The sequence below is a fragment of the Myripristis murdjan genome, chromosome 13, assembly GCF_902150065.1.
Source record: "Myripristis murdjan chromosome 13, fMyrMur1.1, whole genome shotgun sequence".
NCBI lineage: Eukaryota > Metazoa > Chordata > Actinopteri > Holocentriformes > Holocentridae > Myripristis > Myripristis murdjan.
The window spans coordinates 15,011,003-15,025,608 of NC_043992.1; the positions used below are offsets into that span (position 1 = coordinate 15,011,003).

At 43.9% G+C, this 14,606-nt stretch overlaps 1 protein-coding gene across 1 annotated transcript; it reads right to left on the reverse strand.

Moving 5' to 3' along the window:
- Positions 1 to 606: 606 nt before the first annotated feature.
- On the reverse strand, positions 607 to 12,663 carry fbxo46 (F-box protein 46). Its single transcript, XM_030066789.1, has 3 exons — positions 12,241 to 12,663; positions 4,760 to 5,392; positions 607 to 4,328 (listed from the first exon to the last, which is right to left on the reverse strand). Exons 2-3 carry the CDS (start codon positions 5,243 to 5,245, stop codon positions 2,469 to 2,471), a joined length of 2,346 nt encoding a protein of 781 aa, XP_029922649.1. The 5' UTR covers positions 5,246 to 5,392; positions 12,241 to 12,663; the 3' UTR covers positions 607 to 2,468.
- Positions 12,664 to 14,606: the final 1,943 nt, after the last annotated feature.

Here is a 14,606-nt window from a genome sequence, read left to right on the forward strand (position 1 = left end):
GAACCCGGCAATACTGTTATCAGGTTAGTGTGCCATTACCGCATACTGTTACATGTTGATTGAATTGCCTGCACATTCCTTGCCCGTCTCATGCATTTAAATAGGAAAGAAGGAAGTTATAAGCTTTTTGATACCCACTTTGAGGCGGTCAGCGGAAAATTAACAAATTAAAGCCTTGGCTGCATTTAGTGTTTTCTTAGAACTTCTTGAAGTTTTTCATGGAAAACTCAATGGAGTTTGAGTGAACATAAAGGATTTGTGGCAATTTGACTACACTACCCCCCCATTAATCACCCTACAGGAGTAACGCAAAGACAAGTGCATTGTATGTAAAACTAAAATTCATGGATATATTAAATCCATGGGCAGTTGTTTTGTAAGACAATCTAGCTTTATATTTGTATTTTCTCATCACATACACATACACGCATCTTTGTCTGTGAGGACATAATATTGATTTCCATTTATTTTCTACAGCCTTTCCCCCTTAACCAATAAAACAGAGGTTGCCTTTGTAGATGTGAGGACTGATCAAAAATATTCCCATATTTGGTTAAAAATGCATAGTGGTCCTCCCTATTACAAGTACACGCACACCAGACAGTCTTTAAGATTTCCAGTTTAATCATCACTTCTGTTTTTATTTAAGCAGATATTTCCCATTAGCATTGTACATTTTCTGGAACCTACAGAGTTCTCCCATGCCTCCCCCACCTTCTTCCCCCCCCTCTATGCACAGTTTCAGCATCATCCATCCCAATAGTTCTTAATGCATGTCCAGTCTGTCAGTTTGCAGGGGTGGGGGGGGGGGTGTAAAAGCAGGAGCAGTGGGGGAGGAGAGGGAGGGGGAGAGAGAAAGAGGTTCAAAGAATGAAGGGTCAGAGCCGTCACCAGGCACTGTTCATCTTACCCAACTACACTCCACAAAGGAATTATGGGTGATCTTGCAGAGTTGTATAGAGTTCAGCGACAATCACATTAACCGGCTTACAGGCTCCTATACAACTTCCAATACACTCACTCTCTGTGAGGTATCTGACACCTCATTCTCCTGCAGGATGGGAAAGAGGTAGGGGGTTTTAAGGCTGGAAGCTGGTGTAGAGAGTTTCTATAGTCTGTGTTTGTTGGTTTCATCTGCTTCAAAGCAACAACAACAGCTTTGGCAAACACTGCTCTCTGCTGAATCACACAGAGGATGAAGGAAAGGAAAGGAGGTTAAAACAAAGATGGACTTTAAAAAATGTTTGCAGGCGGGGTGGGGTGGGGGGACAAATCGATACAGGCAGAACACAGTCCTCAAGAATAAAAGGGAACACTACAGCAAACATTCTCTTACACACACCCCAATAAAACAACCAAACAAAAATAACAAAAAAGCAAACAAGCAAATCAATCAAACCATACAAAGTGACATCAGGCCTTTGCAAAGTGACATCAAGTTGCTTTTTTTTTTTCTTTTTTCTTTTAAATCCCATTCCATCCGACTGTTCTGAGTTCTCAATCAATAAATTCCATCTCCCATAATTCTCTGTAAACCATGAGGTCCTTGGTGGCTCTTCTGTATGGTTGGTCAGCAAGGTTAGGGTCCACTCCGAAATGATGACAAGGATAGATATCAGAGGCCAATAAGATGGGCTAGTGTGGAGAGACTGAGCCAGTTATTGACCAAAAAGTATGGCTATAACAGAAATAACATCAGTGACACAGGCAATGGTTTCAGCAGCATTATCAGGGGGCTGTTCAATAGAGTACAACAATACAGCACATTCAGAAAAATTGAAACGCATGGCGCAGGACAGGTACGAGTGGCAATCTTGTACAACGGAAAGTCAAGTTCGCTTTATACAATCACATTTCTATTGTAACGCTGAACATTCCACCACTGAAAAGTTTTAAATCTGTAGGAGCCTGTACAGCTCATTCCTCAAAGCACCATTGTACAGCTAACATGGACGTTTATGGATACAACACACAACATAGAACATAAGTATGAGAATTGGCCATTACAGGAATAGTAAGCAGGCTCTAGGGCATTACATTTCTATGCATCACTTCATGAGTGCTAATCTCAATCAAACACACTGCAAAGTTTTCACATGATGTAGCTAACAACCACATATGGAGTTAGGCAGAAACCCAAAAGAGTAAGAGGCATAGAGTGCTGACTGACAGAACAGTAAGAGGGGACCCCAACCCTGGTATACAAACTTTTACAAGGTGCCACCGTTGGAGCAGAGTGGGGAGAGAGAGGGATTCTGGAGGGCTAAAAAAAGGCAAAACAGAGACCTCCTTCTCTAACTCTCATCCTCCCTCCTCTGAGGCTAAATAAAAGAAGGAGTGCTGGAGCAAAAAAAACAATCCTGGAGTGCTAACTCCTCCTTTGTACCCCCTCTGAACAGCAGAGGGCTAAAGGAGGAATGCTGGAGGAGATGAATTGGTTTGTGTGAGGCCTTCTCCTTGCTCCTTCTCTACCTGGCCTCCTCCCTCCTGGTGCGAACGGGCTGGGACCCATCAGCAGGCTGCTGGACCCAGTTGTTATCATGGAGTCCAACACGGCAGCCCGGCGTGTCCTTGTCTGTGCGCCGGCAGCACATCCAGTAGGAGCGTCCATAAGGCAGGTCATGGTGGTAAGGTTTGGGGTGCCATCGGCACAGGGAAACATCCCCGCGCTCGTACTGCCGCTTGCACTGTTTGCAGGGGTCATCCCTGTAGAGGGGATCTTGGTTCCAGCGTGAGTCCACTGCCCGCACCCCATAGGTCTCAATCAGTGCCTTGAAGTCATGGCAGGTGCATTTAAGGGCGGCCAGAGAGCGTGTTGGCAGGTAGCTGAAGATGTTGACCATGATGTGGTCGGGAAGCAGCAGCATGTACTGGCGTGGTTCAAGGAGACGTTGGATCTGAAAGCGGATCTCCAAGAAATCGTGGGACACGTGACGGTAGAGGCGACACAGCGAGGGGTCCGAGCAGTCCTCCACCACCCCGACATTGGTGAGAGGAGAGTCTGGCCGAGTTGCGTGCTCCCCTGAGCTCGCCCCAACCCCTGCCCCGGGGCCATTGTTGTTAGCGCAGTCCAAAGAACACATTCCTGACCCACTGCTGGTGCCTGCTCCCTTCCCATCCTCCTCTGGGCCCCGGGGAGGCTGGAGGAAGAAGAGCTGGCCAGGAGGGGGATCATCCGATGAAGGGTCAGTTGAGCTGCCTACACCCCCGCCACCCCCTCCCCCACTGGGCATTGCAAAACACACCGTCTCCTCCTGCACATTCTCCGTACTGTCCTTGCCATAAAACACACACTGGTCCACCGCACCCGTTACCACCACTTCTACATGGAAGCCAGTCACTCTCTCCCTCCCTACACCCATGGGCTTCTTCTCCCCAGAGGAGAGCTCCTGACTTGTGTCTGGGCTGCCACAGGCTGGCCTGTCTGAGTGATGAAGGTCTCCATCTGGTTTGGGGGCTGCAGACGTGGCAGCAAGCAGCAGACTGCTGGGATCTCTTGAGGAGGGGCTGACAAGCTGGTAGAGGTCGCAGGTGATCTTCTCTTTGGCCCTGGCACCTGCCTGGCTGCCCCCACCACCACAGCTCATAAACATGCAGCGAGGCCTGCCGGCGGGCTCCGACTGGGACCGGGGGTCCAAGCTTGACACCCTGAAAGCTATCCTTACCTCACCATGACTATGGCTGGGGGGTGGAGGAGGGGCTGCGATGCCGGTCCCCGACTCCCCTCCTCTTCTGTGCTCCCTTTCTTGGTCTCGGTTAGAAGAGTCTATTCCGTTACCAGAACCAGAGCCCAGGCAGAGCCGATTCTCCAGGTTTTGGGATTCAAAGTGTGCGATGGCTTGAGCAACCTTGCATGACTCCTGCTGCTCCTGCTCCTCTAACTCTTGGTCTGTCTGGATGGGAGAGGAGGATCCCTGGGGCTCCACAGAGTGCTGGCTGTCCGAATTGTCTGACACAAACACCATGGGGGTGGGGTCTGATACTGTGCCCCGGAGAAGGGTGTGCTGGTGGGAGGAGAGGCCCTGGCTGTGGGTGGTGGTAGGGGGCTGGTGGTGCTGCTGGTTCCCCTGAGCAGCCACCATCCCTTGGAGGGCCATGGCGGTTCTCTGCTCCACTAATGCCACCATCTCTGCCACCGAAAGCAGGTCTGTCTCACTCACCCCTCCTAATGCAGGCTCATCAGGGCTCGGAGGTGCATCATGGGCCAAGGAGGAGTTGTGACTGAGGTGTGGCTCTGAGGAGGTTTGTGAGCGTGCTGGAGGGTCATAGGAGGAGCAACGTCTTCGTCGTTTGGCCTTACTGCAGTCCGTTGCCCAGTTACCTTTAACCTGAGAAGAAGAAAAAAAACATGATATTCAACTTAAAAATATTACTTAAAATTAAACACACTGACAAAACCGTGTCTTAATTACTCCACTATAGTGTAACCATGGATAATGTATTATAGCTAACTAAATCAAAGAGTTACAAATGTCTCAGATATACTGAGCTACCTTTAACTTTTTACCCCATCTTACAGCAACAAAGTATTTCTGTCTATTCCATGTGTTTGCTGTGGCTGCTCATCAACAATCCTGAGATTCAAAGATAAGCAGAGGATCAGTATTTGGTATAGTAATGAGTTATTATACATCCTTTTGAATGAATAAACAAAAAAGAGTGAGCTTGTCTATGTACTGCCTATGGTAGAGACTTTGATGTCTATGAACTGCTGCTGTACATTTAGTTTCTGGTCAGCATCAATCTGGCACCTCCATACCTTCATGGCGCTGGGTCTGGGCAGCTCTGCTCCACTGAACTGGTGCGCTACAAAGAAGGCAATCTTCTCCTTGGTGTTGCCTGGCTTAATGACATACCAGGTGTCCAACAGCACGCGGCCATCCTCCATCTGGGCCCCGGAAGAGGGAGGCGAAGGAGGGGCTGAGGAGGCTGGAGGGGCCTGGCTCTGTGTAAGGGAGTTTGAGCTGAGCTCAGGGTTGGGAGGAGTGTTCTCTGAACCAACATCCTCCTCTTCCTCGTCTCCATTCTCCTCCTGGCCCCCCACTATCATCCCTCCATCTTCACTTCCATCCAGCGAGCTTCTGCCCCCTGTAGATGGCTCAGCCTTGCAGAGGGAGGGGGACCCTGCCCCTCCAACCCCTCCGCCACTGACCCCTGAGCCTGGGCTGCGAGCCTTGTTCTGGGAGTAGGTGCCAAAGGGGCGTGGGCACCACAGGCGGATGTGGGAGAAGGTGTCGCGGTCCATCAGGGTGCGGACCCCCGGGGCATATCGGCATCTAGGCTGGCCAGCAAGCACCCAGAGCCAGACCTCTCATTCTCTGTTGCCTGTCCCAGTGCCAACCTGACAGGCACTGTCTGCCACCCGCCTCACCAGCAGCACTGGGCATATAATCTGCATGAAAAGAAAGGAAGGGTGGGAGCAAGGGCGGGAGAGACAACAGGCAGTGAGAAGGGGAAGAGTGGAGATAAGAGAGGATAACATTAGCACGATCATAAAATGGCTCAGTCATGAAATCACAGTTTGTATCTCTACAGCAACAATGCTTGTCAGTGCAGGGATCAATTCAGCCAGTCAATGACCAATTGAGGCCGTATTGAATAGTTGCCTCAAGCTATGAGCTGGAGAGTAGACAGTGAAAGGCAAACTAGCCTTCTACATGAACACACCAGTCACCAGTCTGGAAAGAAGCACACTATCATCATACTGTTATCAGAAGTAATCATTACGAGCCTGTTTCCTATACTGTGGCCAAACTCAATTAGCAGTTACATTTGCTACTTTATTGTAAGATCAATTCTCCCACCTTGGAGCCTCTCAATCAAATCAGAGGGATACCATTTCAGGTGGTGTGTCTGGGGCCTGCAGATGAAAGGGCTGAGAGGTGGGATACAAAAGCACCAAATGGATTCTCCTCTCATCCCTTTCTCCTCTCCTCCTCTTGGTGCTTCAAAGAGGACTTGCTTAATAGGAGGCAACACAGGGAGGGGCAGGCAGGCATATGCTGAATCTATTTTTAGCAAACAGCAGGAGGGGGTGGGGTAGTAATGAAACTGCTGTAGCTGTCCTCCCCTGTCCTTACCCCTCTCTCTTTCTCTCTGCCATAAAGCCTATGCTACAGGCTAGAGGGGGAAGCCTTTAGTCCACCCAGAGTGCTTTGCTTCTGTGTCACAGACTGTGCCAGCTGCACGAGCTGCCAGGAACGTGCCGGCATGCTTAAGGAGGCAAGTGGCGATGGAGCAACATGTTTAGCTTGCTGCTGATTTAAAGGCACGCTCAACTGTGGAACAGCTTGAACCCACAGTTGCACCTCGCCTCTCAGTCCTAAGCTGCTCTCTTTAAGTAAGGTTAAGTAAGCAGCCTTTACGCACAAATGTATTACAAAATTAAACAAGCCAGGGCTTCTATTTTTCATATCAACCAGTAATCCTATATGGTACAATTTTGCTGATAATTGGCAAAAGTGGTTAGAATAGTTTAAGACCCTTATGCACCAATATTATGGCTGTCACGCTATGTGTTTAAGCACTGGAGATCAGTCTTGACAATACTTGATCAGACCCAGCCATAGTCCAAAAAATAAAATGCTAGAACAGGGTTTTCTCCTGATAATCGTTAGGCCTGGTGGCAATGCGGTGGCAGGGGATGGGCTTATATGCTTCAACTACAAGTACAAGTTTACTTTGTATTTTAATATTGTTTTGTTTGTATGATTTGTTTGTATGTTTGTTCTGTAATCAGGTACCTTCAAGGCACTGTGATTTGAGCGGCGACAAGGGATCACACATTACAAGATCAAGATCCAGGAGGAATCCCAAATGAGTCTGTGTGTGGTCCTCTAAGTACGTGTGGTCAAGAAAACACATGCAAGAAGTGACATGGGAATTGAGTGGGTGAGAGATTGGATTGGGAATGTATTCTGATAAAACTGTATTATTAGCCACCCCCCTTAAGACTGGGTTTAGGGAACTGTTACGGATGACAGCACTGCTCTTGTGCTCTCTTTGGCTGAAGCACATCACTGAAAGATATTTTTTATATATAATTTTTTTTTTTATTGAGAAGTATTGACAGATCCAGATTGTTAACCTGCTAGATATCTGGGATGCATCAGCGATGCAGTGGCCAGCCTCTCAGTTCACGTCTTTGAACAGTTCACACATAGCCCTCAACTGCCGATTTGTGAGCGCCTAGCAAACGCCCGTTTGCCTCTGATCTGGAGCTTGTCAGCAAGCTCCAAAACCCGTCTGCAAGTGGAAAATCAGAGCTAGCTGAGCACTCACTGAAAACAACTGCACTTCATCCCCTAGACCTATTATGTTATCTACGTGTGTATTATGTAATTATATGTATTTTAGCCTGCAATAATGCTGCTATGTTTTTCATCATGGATCTGCACGTGGAGTCCGAGACAAATTCCCTTACAGAGACAAATGAAGTATATTTAATCACAGTGGACTAGAACTGCCATTCTATCTTGCAGACAGGAGCACTGCCATCCTGACAAACATCACACACATTAAAAAAAAAAGTAGGCTAAATCAAGGAAACAAAGTGAGAGCTGAAAATCATTATATTAGTACTGATAAATACTAATGTACCTCACACGAGAACATCAACAACAGAAGAACACTACTTCACTATGTTGGGAAATAGTGTTGTTGTTGACAAATCTTTTACTTTCACAGTAAATGGCAGAAAAAAAAAAAAAAAAACAATGGAGACCCATCTGTCTGTGAGTAGTGTCTCTTAACTCTTGCAGGTCTAGACTTGCTGTCTGCTCCTGTGAGAGTTTTAAGTGCATCTCCGCTGTATTAACTTGTCCTCCTCTCTTTCCACGGTGGGAGAGTTAAAAAAATTTTTTGTTAAATTTCAGGGTGTGGCAGCCACTTGCAAAAAAATGGTATGCAATTTTGGCGAGTAACCAACAATTAGCACTGGCGCAGTTTCATCTATGTAAATTAGGGGGATGAGACATGAGATAGCGTAGCCTAAGCCAAAACAGCCTAAAATAATATCAGGTCCAGTCCACTTGTTCTGTTACAGAAACACCTTTTACAACTAGCCCACCATTGTGCTTGTGAAAACTGGCAGCAGATCCACCTCTATAAGTAGTTTAATTTAGTTTATTGTTAAATAGAATAACCAACACATTTCCACACAGTGAGGGCCTATGTTTTGTGGACAGTGCAAGCTAGCATTACAGCACCCCAGAACCTCCTCAATGCTGCAAATGCTGAACACACACAACAATTTTGTCAAACAATCCTGTTGTTGCACAACCCTAATTGATGAAAGCGCTTACTTGGCAAAAGGTTGGTGTATTTGTTTAAGATTGGTTTCTCTGAGGTTTGCCGAGGCAGTGATCTCCTCTCCATTTTAGCCACCATACTCCTTCAATCCATAACCTTTAAAATAGGTCTTGTTTTGCTTGCCTGTCTGTCACACTGAATGGGTGACGTTTTGTACTTTTGAACTAATGGAATGGTTGAGAGAGGTGCAAAAAGCAAACACCGCCCACACGGTGTGGTGAACCAATTCAGATATTTGCTCCATAATCACATGGCAACAACTCAGCTAAGAGCAGGCAGATTACACTGTTGGGAGGGAAAAAGCTACTGAACCTTTTTCATTGCTCTCTCCCTCCCTGACCCTTTCTCACTCACCACCCACCATCACACTCTGCCCAACCACTTTTATTCTCTACCTCCTTTCCATCAACTCCTTTGTACCTCCCTCACTGCATCACTCTGTCCAGCTCTAAAAACAGATAGGAATTATAAGAGGAGCCACAGAATGGGTCTGTCCATTGCAGTGTTGCAGCACAAAGTCACATGCACACATACAAAGTGAATGGCAAGAATGACAGTAACCTTATCAAACTATTGACCGGCAATCACTAACACTCAGTGAGTTCATCAACATAAAATGCTGGGGAGAGGACTGGCCACACACATGCTGTGATGGTAATGAAGTCAGTCGTGAAATGTTTTGCACAAAGATGTGTGTTCAACAATATCCCAGGGCAAAAAACCTTTTTGGGGTCGTCTGGAAAAAAAAAAACAATACTTAAAAATGTTCAAGGCTAGACAGCAGGAAGCACACACACACCCCTAACAAGCATTTTGGCTTATTCCTGGACTTAAGTTATTGCTGTCACACTACAGTTCCAAAATAAGCGGCAATTCAGCAGAAGCAACACCACCATAAAATCCTATGGTCATCCCAATTGCTAGACGCAAGAGGAATTTGCTTTTGACACTAAATGTTTATCAATTTAGGCCAGAATCCAAAAAAGGTTTAAACCCCAACAATGAGTTGGAGAACACTCAGTAATGTAGGTTTCTTGGTAAAATTATCCCATCTATAAAATTTATTGAGACCTTCAATATTCAATGTCTCACATCCATACAACATTGGAGAGTCGTCTCCTATTCAGATTTCAGTACTCCCTGTTATTCCCTGACAGCTGATTTAAGCTAAAATTGAAACTCAGCTACTTCTATTTTTTTCCTCTCTTCATTTGAAACAATTCCTACAAATGAAGGCCTGGGTTTGGTTTTAAGCTTTTTGCATCAACCTAATCCTCCAAATCCTGTCTACGCACAGAGGCAACCAGCTACACCACAGCACACTACAGCAGAGCACGGGCCTGCATCATTGGGTCCCCAAGGTGTACAATAAATTAGGCTATCAAAACAGACAATTTATTCCATTATCTGTTTCTACTAGAGCTTGGGCAACAGAACAACAACAATTATCGCAATATGCTTTTCCTCAACATAAATATAAAAAATATTCAATAAAATATCAATGAATTTAAAACACAGATCAAATGGCAAGAATAGAGAAAGGTCTGGCTTCATACCCGGTCATGAGTGAGGAGACACACACCACACATAAGAACTGCACACTGTTGTTTTGGTGGCTAAAAGAGATTTGAATAATGCTAATTACGAGCATTCTGGACTGTTCAGATTTCACACAAAAGAAAAAATTCATTAACTGTGATAATTTCTTGATGTGTAGCGTTATAAGTATTGATAGAATGAAGTAATGCATTTTATTGTGGTAACATTTTTAACACCCTAGATTAAGTGTGCCCATCACGCAGCCGGTAGGATATGAAAACCTAGAAAAAACATGTTGCTATGTGGGGAAAGTGCTCTCTAAGAGTGCACAAGCCAAATCTTACGGAAAGAGATGTTTAAGCAGGTTTAAAAAAAAATTTTTTAATCACATCACAGGTTAAACAGACAGGAGCTGTCTAAAATTAAAAGATAAGAGCAAAGAAATGTGAAGTGGACCTACTGACCAGACAGCCTAGTTCAGTAATCTCACAGCTCAGCTTCTTGTCCACCCAGCCCATGCAGAGAAATGTCAATAATACTGACTACATCATTCCTCTTCTGCCTGGGGAATTCTGACTGAGTTTATTTATTCGAACATTGCGAAACATGACTAGATGCATAAATGTCTACTCTCACTCTGTTCTGCAAGCAAGATTCAATAATCCACAAAATGTTGTACCACCAAACAAACCAGGAGAATCCTGCTGTGCACACTAAGACACAACGTTAAACCAGAGATTGACAGGTTTAACATACACCTTGGCAGATCAAAACTCAGGTTCTGCTACATGAATCATTTCCCTATACAAATCTGGGGCAGCAAGGCACACTCACCAGGACATGGGATTGTTGGGAGACCTGCATACAACAGAATATTTAGTGTAGTATATTCACCATTAAGTGGAATTTCACTATTAGAAAATATGAGATGGTGAATCAGTGCCAAAGCTTGGGAATTCAATTCACTTTGTGTTGTGTGTCAGAGTATGGGAATTAGGCTACCCTTTCTGATAAAAGTCAAACTGGCACACACAAAACACAGTCACTCTAACTTGGCAGCTCATACTCTTCTCCACCTCACCTCCTCTGTTTTTCAGCCAGACAAACGCGAGCAGGCAAGCGATATATTACCCAAGCATGCCAAAAACCTTTAGCTCAAGCTCCCTCTGTGTCTGTGTATAACTTGCCCTTTCCCTCTGCGCCTGTGGAGACAATGCAACAGGAGCAAGGCCAGCAGGCCAGATCTGCTCCATAATACCAGGAGAACAATAGAAGTGACTGCATCACTCCAGCGGCCTGTCCAGGAACATAACCATCTGAGTGGCTCTTCTGCCAGGCCAGAGGGTGGCCGACTCGCAGACAGGGCGATGTGTGCATTTCCATGTTTGTGTTGTGACAGAGATAGACTTTGATGCAAGCTCTGAAACCACAATCACAAAGGCTATTGTGTTACCACCACGTATAACCATACTTTAACATCTGAGAGAAGACTGACAAATTACACATTAGAATCTAAGATGAGAAGACAATCCACAGAAGACAATTGGACTTCAAAACGGATACATTTCACATGATGCCAACATGATTAGTAGTACATGGGTGCTATTAATAATCTACTACAGTCTACAACTAAACACTTTGACAACAGACTTAATGAAGGCTTTCACTTCACTTTGCCCCATAAAAAGTTTCCTCTGACCAATTCAACTAATGATACTTCAGTCATGCTAAATGAATTTTGTTCGCCAAATCAATGATTTAACAACACATTATGTGTATGACATATTATTCACACTTGATCAAATCATGTGGTGTAATTCCTCTTAGTGTTGGTTAAAACCAAAGGCCAACAAGTTACGTGAACGTTTGTTTCCTTGAATCGGTTAGAGGGTTAAGCTTACAAACAAAACAAAACAGGTGTGGAGTCACCTCCTAATGGCAGCTAATATAATGTCACATACAGCACCGCAAAATAAAATTAGCCATTGCTCCCGACGACCTGATAAACTTTGCAGTGGTAACCGGTTAACGTCTTTAACTAACTTAACTCACGAGTTAGCCAACGTAGCAAAACAGTGCGTCGTTACAAAAACACACACTTCCTCTTGTTGAGCATGTCGGCAGCAGCACTGCTGTCAAAACACTAATGTTTAACATTTAACAAGGCCCAGCTACAACTCCGGTGAAGTCCGCACGTTAATTTAATTAACCTTGTGAATCCCCAACTGAAATTAGGCTGTACTAACATTAGCTATCTAGCTCGCTAACTGGCTAGCATGGCTTCACCTGTGCTATAATGAAGACACAGACTACACTGCTAGCCAGCAAGCTAGCTAGGTAGAAAACTACACATTAGCTGGTTACGTGGTTATATTTTGCTAACCACCTTACCTTAATCTCCAGTGGCCAGTGTATTTCGCCGCAGGGTGTCGATGACAGCTGATTAAACAGCTGTATTTCCTTGTTACCTAAGCAATTTGTTTAGACACCAGTTGGTGTTACACAGGTGACACGAGTTATCCGTGTCCACGTAGCTAAGCTAGCTCCGTCGCTGGCTAACGACATTAGCCAGCAGCTACTTTCTTAATCAACCTTGTCTAGTGGTGCTTGCTACCGAGGCCTGAGTGGCTGTCAGCTCTTTGAACACAATCTAACTGGCCGTGCGCCTTCGTAGGACTCTTCCCAGGCCCTCTCTCGCTATCTATTTAAAAGTGACACAAGCTTTTACGGTATGTTCTCGGGGATACGAAAATAATCAGTGTCAAAACGGCAGAATAAGGAAGGCCATCTTGTTGACAAGCAGCTGCATAAGGCCCGCAGCCAATAGCGATGCAGAGTCGATGGTGTGCCCATATATGGAGTCTGCACGGCTCCCTCCCTTTACTGCCCTCTCTCTCTCTCTCTCTCTCTCTCTCTCTCTCTCTCTCTCTCTCTCTCTCTCTCTCTCTCTCTCAATTTCACTTCATTTGGCTCTAATAGCAAGACGTTTTGGATCAAGCAAGTTGCCAAAGCAAAAAATTACATGTAAACAAAAAACATAAATAGAGAACAATAAAACGTGTAAAGGTAATAACAATGTATACATATACACCAATACATGAAAAATAAATAATAATTGTACGGTTTCAACAATAATAGCAATTATAGTAGTTAATTCAGTATATAGTTATTTACATTGTAGAAGTAATATATAGCAATGCAAGTGAGGTAATACTCTGTGACAGAGAGAAAAATGAAATTAATTAATTAATCACACACAAACAATATCTATATATCTATATCTATATCTACCTAGATAGATAGATAAATATATGTTCATCAGTATCTAAACCTGAACCAGACGAACCAAGGCCACTGACAAGGTGTATAGTGTTGTTGTTGTTGTTGTTGTTATATGATGCATGTTTGCACAGGGCCCTGTCTGTACATAATTCTGCCTTCTCTGGGCTACTTAATGTGAATATAATGCACGTTTTGCACATCAATTATATTACTGTAAATTCTGATATTATACATAAAATACAGGTAATGTGTAAAATATGTATGGGTCCCACCATTTTACACCGCATTGCTGATTTAAAATGTTGCCCCATTTGCAATATTTCATGCTGCATATTTTTATTTTTATTTATTTATTTATTTATTGCTATATTTGCATATTGTTTATAGCATATATTTTTGGGATATGTTCCTATCATTCATGTTGTCCACTCAATCTTGATTCGCCTCAATAAGAGATACTGCTTTTATTTTGAAGTTCCTAATAATAGCCATTTACACATTGTGTTCTGGAGCTGAAATTATTTGTTGTATGTGTATGTGTGTGTAACTGTTTGCAATATATATATTTTTTTCTGTTTATATTTAATTTTATCTGCAGTGTCCTATTACTGTTTGTTGCTGAACTGATACTTTTTTTTTTTTTTTTTTTTTTTTTTTTTTTGCTACAGGGATCATTAAAGTTTCATCTTGTCTTAGTAAAACATGTTTACTGTAGGTGATTATTGAGACAGGGGGATCTTTCAGTGTGAACCATTCGTGTGTGTGTGTGTGTGTGCTGTATGTTTACTCGGTGTTTACTCAGAGCATCAAAGTGGGTCCTCAGGTACCAGCTGGGGAATAGGTCTGCACAGTGGTCAGTGGGTTTTACACATGTTTGTGTTTCTGCGTGGCTACAGACACAGGCACAAACTTATAACTCAACGTTTTCAGTCCAGCAGAGGGCCAGACAGGAGTGCTGCTGCATCCTGTGTGTGTGTGTGTCTGCCCTACATATCTATGTAAACTAAACCCTAATGATGTTCATTATACCCTTGTCACTATCAGTGTACACTATCAATATAGATAGGCATATTTGGTTTACAGTAAAATACATGACATGGTAATACATAAGAGATAATATCACAAAACAGATGATAATAATTACACAACCGTAACACTTGCCAGAAGGTATTGGGATCAGTGATGTGGTATATAAAAAGAAGGCCAAACTGTGGTCCCAGGTCTTTGAGAGTCTTTTGTCTAACAACCACTATCATGTATATTAGTTTGACATAACTTACTGCAGTGTATGCAATATATTTTGTGTCATGCAGACTTGTATCAGCCTCAGTTTATCAAAGTGGATAAAGTTATAGGTTAAACCACATAATTGAGTGCCTTGTAACCTGGCTTTCCAATTTAAGAAGATTAAATATTTTATGGAATAGTGTATCTTATAAAAAATATCAATTATTACATATGCAAAGAATAGCTGA